Source organism: Emys orbicularis, chromosome 1 (genome assembly GCF_028017835.1).
Source record: "Emys orbicularis isolate rEmyOrb1 chromosome 1, rEmyOrb1.hap1, whole genome shotgun sequence".
Lineage (NCBI taxonomy): Eukaryota > Metazoa > Chordata > Testudines > Emydidae > Emys > Emys orbicularis.
In genome coordinates this window covers 7,712,886-7,722,584 of record NC_088683.1, presented here as the reverse complement: position 1 = coordinate 7,722,584, position 9,699 = coordinate 7,712,886, and the positions used below count along the sequence as shown (strand labels likewise).

The window sequence follows — 9,699 nt, the reverse complement described above, 5'->3', positions numbered from 1 at the left end:
ACCATCTGCTGTAGAGTCATCTGGTAGTGACCGAGGGTATATCTATGCTACAAACGCTGCAGTGGTACAGCTAAATTGACCTACATTTTAGGTGTAGACCAGGCCTGAGACTGCACTAATGTCACCGATCATTTGAGCTAAAGAATAATCTCCACTAGCATTTAGCAGAATGCACAATGACACTGTTTGGAAAAGAGGTCAAATTACTACAAGAGGAAAAACAAGGAAATGTGACTTTTTTGCTTTGCAGGGATGACAGGTAAGGACCCCTTATCTTCTACCATATATTGTAAGGCTTTATGTAAGGCTTTCCAAACATAAGAAATTAATAGCAACTTTTCAGATATAGTTGAGGGCCAAAGCTTTAACGTCTGCACTTCACCAGCCCCCATGTGGAGTCCTAGGCCTCATCATGCAGAAATTAAAGACTTTTTTTTTTCATATTTAAGCCTAGAGCTGAAATGTGTCTTGTAGAGCCTATATTCAGTCTGTTACAGATATGTTAAGACTGGATTTACATAGGAACATAGCCATACCAGACTGGACCAGTGGTCTATCTAGTCCAGTATCCTGTCTCTGACAGTAACCAGTACTAGCTGCTTCAGAGGAAGTTGCAAGAAATCCTGCATTAGGCAGTTATAGAATAACCTGCCTTTAGGGAAGTTATTTTCCTAAATTCATTAGTAAGAGACTGATTTGTACAACAAAGTAGGAAGTTTTCTCTCTCTTCCAAGCTCTTGGTGTTTTTTAAAGTCCTTGCTAATGCAACTCAGGGATTTTTTTTAATCCATGGAAAATAGCCAAATGTTTTGTTCAGTAATTTGAAAGTGCACAGAAGTCACATCACACTTTTCCTTTGCCCCAGTAACTAAAAGCTGGTAATTCTCTCCCTCGGAGAATCGACTAAACTGATACACTTCTGTGAGGATAGCGGGTCAATGAAGGAGCTGTATGTGCTGGCCCTGCTGCACGTTCTATGGAGCACTCAGGAGATCAGGCAGAACAGGAGACTGAGCAGGCCCTGAGATGGGAAGTCTCACCACGCCAGGAGACAAATCTGAGGCTCTCAGTGGACTGGCAGAAGCTACTTGGGTCTCCAGTTTTTGAAGTCAAACCTCCCTAGCTGAGAGTAATTGGAGAAGCTTTAGATTTACCGACAGACCTGAACGAATTGCTAGTGATGAGCTTTTGGGCCCAACAGCGAGTGAGGAAGCTTTAGGAATTGTCTGCTAGGTGTGTTGCTCTGCTGGTTTATGAAGCCTTCCCCTTCAGGCCTGAAACAGGGTGAGGACCTTTTCAATTGGCCTGACAGACTTGCTTGCTACCTCTCAGGCTTCGGAGATGCCTCCTCAGAAGCTGCAGAGCAGCCAGCACCATAGTTGCTTTGCTTTTTGGTAACTGTCTCTTGCCTCCATTTTTTAAAAGGAAATTTTCTCCTCCAGCCCCACCTGCCGTGACTGTCAGCAAGAACAAATGGCATAAAAGGAAGGAGAGGCCATGGATCCTTCTAATTTAGGCTAGGTCTACACTACAGCGGGGGTCCGACCTAAGATACGCAACTTCAGCTACGTGAATACCGTAGCTGAAGTTGCATATTTTAGGTCGGCTTACCTGGCGGTGAGGACGCGGGAAAGTCGACCGCTGCCGCGCTGCCGCCGACTCCGCTGCCGCCTCTTGCCGAGGTGGATTTCTGGAGTCGACGGCAGAGCGATCAGGGATCGATTTTACCGCGTCTTCACTAGACGCGGTAAGTCGATCCCCGATAGACCGATTGCTACCCGCCGGATCGGCGGGTAGTGAAGACAAAGCCTTAGTGACAGCAGAAATAGAGCTTGGTTCATTCTGTTTCAAGAGATATATAGACCCCTTTCACTTGAGCTACAGGTGAATGTGTTAGCAACATAGGCCACATGACATACAGCTAAGTAGTCTTAATTGTAATATGTTCATGAACAATCTACAAACCAAGATTGAACACACTTTGAATAATTAATAGATTTAAGAAAATGTCAGCTTCTTGTGGGCATTTCACAGAAAGAGGCTACGTTCATGGAAAGAATTATGTACCCAGCTCTATTGGGCAGTGTCCCTTGAAAACAAGCAGAAAATGCTGGAGACACTAAGTCTTGGAGGACAGCTGGCAAAGCACAAATCTCTTCTGGATTCTGGGACGGAACTTCGCACCCGCTCTGCATCCAGGCTTATCATTCATCCAACAGCTTTATTTGGGTATCAGATTGCATCACTTTTCCTCAAGTATCTTTTACCCCTTCTGTAAATTGATCCTGTACACCTGTCTGACAAATCATCCAAAAACTGGTTCAAGCTCTGGTGTAGCTTGGGATGTACTATGCATATAGGCCAGAATTTTGCTCTCTCTCTTTGGAGCCACATTATAGTCACAGCTGTACGGTGGGACCAGAGACGTCCTGCTGGATGATGGGGGTGGTGGAATGTGTTTCTATGGTGAGAACATGCCATTGTGGGTGGGAGGGTGGCATGCTGGGCAGTATAGCAGACAGGTCAAGTTCAGTTATATCTGTGCAACACCACTCGAGTAGCAGGTTTGCACTAGTGGAAGTATACTAAAGGGTGGAAGTATTTGGCCCTCTAAGCAGAGACACAGAACTATGAACTTCCCAATGAGACCTGTGCATGGAGCAAAATCTCCATCTTGCTAGGCCACAGCAGGGCCTACCGGGCATTTAATAATAAGATGGGTCAAATTAGTATTGGTTCTATGTTGCTCTTCCAAAGTCCGTAACACACTTTACCTAGAACTCAGAAAGGCGTCAAATTCTTCCTTACTTCAAAGACGGTCAGAAATTGCTTTCAGTCCGATTCTTCAGGGGCTGTTCAGACAACGATGCCAAACCTGCAACTAAAGGGGCCACACCCCAAGCAGAAACCAGCTGAAAGTTTCCTGCTCATGTTATGCCACATGGGGGTGGAGCACAAGCTTTCACGCTGGCAATAACTTGAGCATCCTAGGGAATCAGGATGTCTCCCTCTTTTATTGTAGCCCTGGCTCATTGCAGATTCTCCTCTCCTCCTTTTTGAGGACACTTCTATCCACTCATCCCCTTACTTACACCAACACATATATCAGTTCTTAACACATTCCCTATTGCCCCAACCCTCCGAGCTGGCAATGCATAAGAACTTAGGATAGTTAAGAAAAACATTTCATACCAAATACTGGGCCTTGTAGCTGGGAGTGGATGGGATAACATTTGCTTGAACCAGCCCTGTGATAAATATGTGCTGTGGGCACACAAACTTTGCCCAACAGGGTGACTGGTTAGCAGTTTGCCAGGCGCCCAAGGACTGCATTTAATCGGTATAAAATGGAACTGATTGTAGCCACTCTAATCTTTAACACGAAGCTTGTGGCCTTCAGCCAGGATGCTCGGATTGAGAGAGATCACTGCATGCTGGGTCATGAAGTCTCCATGGGCTGCATCTTATGAGACTGCACTTTGGCAACCCTTGGTTTAGCAATGGCAGACACACCAGCTTTGGTGTGCACTGGCTTTCAGGGACTACATTAGATTTGTAAGAGCAAGCGTAGCAGCAGGAGCTATCAGTACAAAATGAATCTCTCCCCCCCGCTCCCCCCGCACATCATTAGAATTGCTCACAGAGGTGCAATGTTTTATTTGCTGCCAGAATTAGCAGGCTAACAGCCATGGTTAATATTACACTGGCACAGTAAGCAGCTTAAATTAACATTTACTACCTTATGCTCGAATCATAACAAGAGTGTCTTAGTACTGGCCTTCACAGTGATTATGGCAAACCATAAGAGTTAAAAACCTGAGTGATCACTTTGCTTTCAATCCTTAACAAGGGTTCTCCTTTTCGCGGTGAAGCTTGATGTATCATGGGTCCCTTGCCTTCCATCCATCTGATTACTACTTTCCTTTCTTCCCTTTCTTTTTGGGGGAGTCAGGCCAGTTAAAGCCACGGAACTCCAGGCAGGCAGCAGCATTGTGAGAAATGTAGTAGGCATTGAGCATGGCAGCTGGGCTAAGGATATCCACTTCGCTCACGGGCTTCTTTGTTTTCTTCCTGGAGCCTTTGGATTTGCTGCGTTTGGATTTGCGACCTTTACCTGCCTGTAAAAGCAGAACAGCAACAAAACACCCAGGGATTGCAAATAGATCTGGATCATGATTGTGTCAGTGCCATCTACAAGAACTCAGAGCACCTCACTCCTACATTGCAATACTACCTTGCTCATCCAGTACTGGGGTCCCACATAAAGCTATATTGCTGCACCACAATCATGATCTGCAGCACCCCCAGTGATGTTAGTCCAGGGTCTCTTGACCACAGACTATCATCCTGGGTGTGGATTTTGTTATATGGACTAATAGCTATGACATAGTGGGACAAACCCACCAAATCGATATCTACTCTATGGACCAGGTTAGATTGTGAAAAGGTCACCAGAAAAGAAAGGTTGCGTAGATATTTTTGCTAAAACTGGTGGATTAAAGTGAGCAATCTAACCAGTCAATTAGTGCTCCAAACTGTGTTTATATCTAGTTAAAAAACGATATCTGCACAGGCTGAAAGTTGTTAGTCCATATGGAACAGGTGGTTACTCAGAGCTTCTTGAATGAATGCACTAAAATGTCATTCTGAAGCACATAAAATGTATGTTGTATCACCATCCTCTACTCTTTGTCTGTTTGTCTTGAGATTAAGACTAAGATTGACAAGTTTATGGAGGGGATAGTATGATGGGATAGCTGAATTTTGGCAATTAATTGATCTTTGATTATTAGCAGGTAAATATGCCCAATGGTCTGTGATGGGATGTTAGATGTGGTGGGACCTGAGTTACTACAGAGAATTCTTTCCTGGGTGCTAGCTGGTGAGTCTTGCCCACATGCTCAGGGTTTAACTGATCACCATATTTGGGGTCGGGAAGGAATTTTCCTCCAGGGAAGATTGGCAGAGGCCCTGGAGGTTTTTCGCCTTCCTCTGCAGCGTGGGGCATGGGGGATTCTCTGCACCTTGAGGTCTTTAAACCACGATTTGAGGACTTCAATAACTCAGACATAGGTTAGGGGTTTGTTACAGGAGTGGGTGGGTGAGATTCTGTGGCCTGCATTGTGCAGGAGGTCAGACTAAATGATCATAATGGTCCCTTCTGACCTTAAAGTCTATGAGTCTATGAGACTGTAAACCAGGATGGTTCAGCACCCAACCGGGGCCTTTGGCTGCTCCTATAATATAAATATTTACTACTACTGCTTCTAATAGCAAAAACATAACTACCCGCTTTAGCGAATACATCTATACCGAGCAAGTATCTATTTAATACTTATCAAGAGCCTGATCGAAACCCCGCTGAAGTCAATGGAAAGACTCCAATCAAATTGAATGGGTTTGGCTCAGGCCCTTAGCTCCCACAATGCTGCCACAGAGGATAGATTCTCTGCTTATGGTCATTTTGAACATTTAAAGATATAGTCAAGAATCTGTAGAAAAAACATACATAGGAAATATGGAAACACCTCAAGATGAGCAAATGCGATGAGGATAAGGAAGTGTGATTTTTAGGGTTACAGCACAGATGCAGAGAATTGAATGATGAGCTAGTTTCAAGAGGAAAGGTATTCAAGAATACCTTGCATCTGAAGAAGTGAGGTTCTTACCCACGAAAGCTTATGCTCCCAATACTTCTGTTAGTCTTAAAGGTGCCACAGGACCCTCTGTTGCTTTTTACAGATTCAGACTAACACGGCTACCCCTCTGATACAAGAATACCTACACTTCCTAAGTGATTAAAGGCTCTTGGACTTTGGCCTCATGCCAAACAGCACATCCACTGCACATTGGGTAGCCTGGTGTTACTGCCTACCTAGCGATGTGTTATATAGGTAATTTCACATGCTCTTCTGAATGGCTGGATGGATGCATTCTTCACAAGAAATGCATCAGTTGATGCACAAGAGAAACAAATGACTTTGATACAGTTAGAAATGTTATGAACATCATCATCACTTCAGGGGACAACGTTATCACTATGGGAACAGGAGTGCATGTACCACATTTTTACAGCGTAAACCGTGAGAAGTACCTCCATGGCTCAGTACACGTCAGCAGAAGAGAGGCATAAAAAGTGACACAGTCCCTGAACATGACCCATCTAAATCAATCCACAGATAAACATGAAGGAACATGCATGGTAAAAATAAGAGGAAATGCTATTCAAATGAAACACAGAGCCAAACCGCAGCATCCTCAGAAAGAGAAAACCAATCCCCCCCGAAGGAAAATGCAGAGCACAAGCTGTAGGGCAGTGGTTCTCAAACTTTTGTCCTGGTGACCCCTTTCACATAGCAAGCCTCTGAGTGCAACCCCCCCTTATAAATTAGAAACACTTTTTACAAATTTAACACCATTATAAATGCTGGAGGCAAAGCCAGGTTTGGGGTGGAGGCTGGCAGCTCGCGACCCCCTATGTAATAACTTCGCGACCCTCTAAGGGGTCCCAACCACCAGTTTGAGAACCCCTGCTGTAGGGAATGAAGGTTTAGGATACAACACTACCGGTCATGTGGAAAGCAAACTGCTTGCAATCAGACAGCTATTGGCATCAATGACAAACTCATACAAGCAGTAATTGCATAGCTGTAATTCACTGAATACTCATTGTAACGGAACGTGTGTGGTTTATGACGTAAGTGCACTGCGAACGTAGATCGATTTTTAAGCAAGCCTCCTGAATTACACTCCCATACATTTGTGCCCTGAAAACTGATGCACTGGCAAATTTTTGAAGTGCAATTACCTTCCTGCTGGAAGTTTGTCCCATTAAAGTGTGCACAGCATTTTGTTTTCTTTCAGAATGAAAGACACTATATTTAAGTGCAAGTTGTTATGGGGCCACACATTTATTCAGGAGATGGCAATTGTCTCACCACTATTGCTCTCCTTCATTGTGAGAGATGCCTCTAACCTCCCACTTCTTTGCTTGCCCACAATCATCATCAGCAGTGAAGTACTTTCATTATGTCTGATGAGCTCTAGGTCCCCATTTCCTGTCTCTCCATTAAACTGCAGAACAGGAAGCTGAAGTCTGCATATTCTACTGACATGTTGCAACATAACCTAGAGGATTCCAACCTGGGGATCTCTTATAAACTTCCCAGGCATCCAAGGGCTGGCTCTCACTTGTATGGCATTGAACAGATTGTGGCCCTCCCTCCCTCATCTCACAGACGTATAGCTCAGACAGTTCACAGATCCAAACAAGATCTAAGTAGCTATTCTATTCTGGTTCTTACTCCATGCCCGGCACCATGGTATTTTGGCACCTTCCAAAGGTGTTGGACATTTCTACTCTTGTAGAAAGGGCAATGGAATCTTTATTGACCCCAAGTGGTCAGAATTTTCATTTTACGAAGCATGTAATACTTTACTGCCTACTTACAAATATGGCAAAGCAGAATCTGGTGCATCCAAACATACAACTTAAAATGTAAGTTAGGTAGGTCAGAGCTTGTGTTCATCAGCCTTGAAAATGAGCCTTTCAGCTTCATAATACAGTAGAACCCCAATGTAACGAACACTGGTCTTATAAAAGTCTGGTTATATGAACCATTTTTATCCCTTGATCAATAAGGAGCACAGGTCAGGTGCACTCACAGCATGGGTGTACTGACCTTCCTCAAAGTGCCTTAGTAACATAACAAAAGTGCTGTTAATGAAGAACATGTTGACATCCTTTCACATTCTGATGTCTTCAGGCACTGGATATCCCTTAGCAGTGGTTTGATGGACAAGAAGAAAACGATGCAGTGTAACTTGGTGGCAAAGAAGAGATGCAGTTCTTTTAAAGAGAAATCAGCTATTTATTTCACCGGTGACTACAGGGACACCACAGCACAATATGTTCATACAATACTGTATGAAGTAGTGAAATCCATCTACAAGATTGTAACAGGAATATTGTATACGTTTATTACCATTCATTATGTACACTATCACTGAACAATTAGTAAGCTAGTTTATGCACCCTGCCTACTCTAATTTTGAACTCCTGTTCCCAATTAGTTCCGATTGTACTGCAATAAATAAATATAATTGTACATTTAAAAAAATTAACTTGTATTACCATGGTAAGTCCTTTTATTGACCTGAACTGGTAGACTCAGCATGAAACCCTGAAGATAGACCCTGAAATATACAAATCATGCAGAGGGTTATATGCTATGCAGGTATCACAGTATTGCTCTCTATTCCCCCTCATCCCTATGGCCATTTACAAACAGGAAATGGAACAGGTAATAAAATGAGCTCCCCCTCAAAAAAAGTCTGTCTTCTACAGATAACTACAGTAGGCTAGAACTGTTTAAACTGTAAGTTGCAAGAACAGATCTGTTGAATCATCTACACCAGTTGCTCATGATTCCATAGTCTGCTAAAGATTTCCTGCTTTGCTCTAAGACAAGACAGAAGTTCTCTTGTGTTGTAAGAGACCATCTGAATATCAGAAGTGCAATGAGTTAAGAAAGAGGGTGAGGGAAGAGACCTAAATTGCAGCTCACTGTGTTACACCGGGAAAGAACCTAGCGGTGGTAGATGTGCAATAGTTCTGTTAAATTACTACAGTTTATGGTTAACAACCCTTCTCCTTAATAATCAACTTCAGTTCCAAAATTGCATTTGTGATTGGAGAGGGAAGGAAACATTCTCTCTCAGGTATTTCTTAAGCGCCTATCAGTATCTCACTGCAACTTCACTGTTGCAAAACAGGGGAAGAAGAAACAGGAGAATTCGATCGCCAAGGAAACTTTCTCACACGTGATCAGCAATGCACCGTCGTGTCCAAGGAAGTTAAGCAGCACTGGAACAGGTTATCACAGGAGGATTTTAAGACCAGGCTAACCCCCAGGCAGGGGTGGTCGAGGTGTACTGAATCTTGCCTCCGCTCAGCAGGGACGGACTAGATGCCCTCTTGAGGACCCTTCCAGCCCTACACTTCTGTGATTTATTTTCTCCCTGCAGAAAGGCAAGTGAGGACGGCCTGCAGTGCTGTCTAGCCAGGCCTCGCACTCGTCCCCCAGGCGGGACCGCCCCCATACAATCCCAGAGCCGCACAGGGGAAACGGCAGCTTCCACCTTACACCCAAGCCCCAAACCAGGCATGTAACCTCGTAATCCCCCCCACCCCCAGGAACACCGCACCGTTGCAGAGCCCGATGACCAACCCGTGCGCTGGGAGCGATGGCGCACGCCTGGCCGGGCGCAGGGCTGCACCCCCCCCCCCCCCATGGGCAGGGCACACGCTTCCCGCCCAACCGGAGCCCCCCATCGCCCCCCCGGCGCGCGTGCAAACACACCGCCTCTCCTGCACGGGCTGCAGCCCGGAGCGCGTGGCAGCACCGCTTGCCGGACCCGGGGGCGGCTCGCGCTCCCCGCCGGGGCCAGGCGAGGCAGCCAGCGGGCGTGGCCTCCTCCGAGGAGTGGGCGGGGCCTCCCCTTTGTTTACACCTCTCACGTCCCGTTACCAAGGCGCAGGCGAGGCTCGGCCAGACCCCGCCCCCGCCCGCCTGGGGACTGGCTACGTCTCCAGTCTGCGGAGGGCGGGAAAGCTCTGCGGGGGGGGGGGGGGGCGGGGTGTCGCCCCTCGCCGCATATTGGAGAATCTGTCAGGAAACCGCCTCAAGCAGCCCCCCC

At 45.6% G+C, this 9,699-nt stretch overlaps 1 protein-coding gene across 1 annotated transcript; it reads right to left on the bottom strand.

The window, feature by feature from the left end:
* Positions 1–3,738: 3,738 nt before the first annotated feature.
* SMKR1 (small lysine rich protein 1) lies at positions 3,739–9,430 on the bottom strand. Its single transcript, XM_065397581.1, has 3 exons — positions 9,363–9,430; positions 8,135–8,196; positions 3,739–4,118 (listed from the first exon to the last, which is right to left on the bottom strand). Exons 2-3 carry the CDS (start codon positions 8,135–8,137, stop codon positions 3,915–3,917), a joined length of 207 nt encoding a protein of 68 aa, XP_065253653.1. The 5' UTR covers positions 8,138–8,196; positions 9,363–9,430; the 3' UTR covers positions 3,739–3,914.
* Between the last annotated feature and the right edge of the window lie 269 nt (positions 9,431–9,699).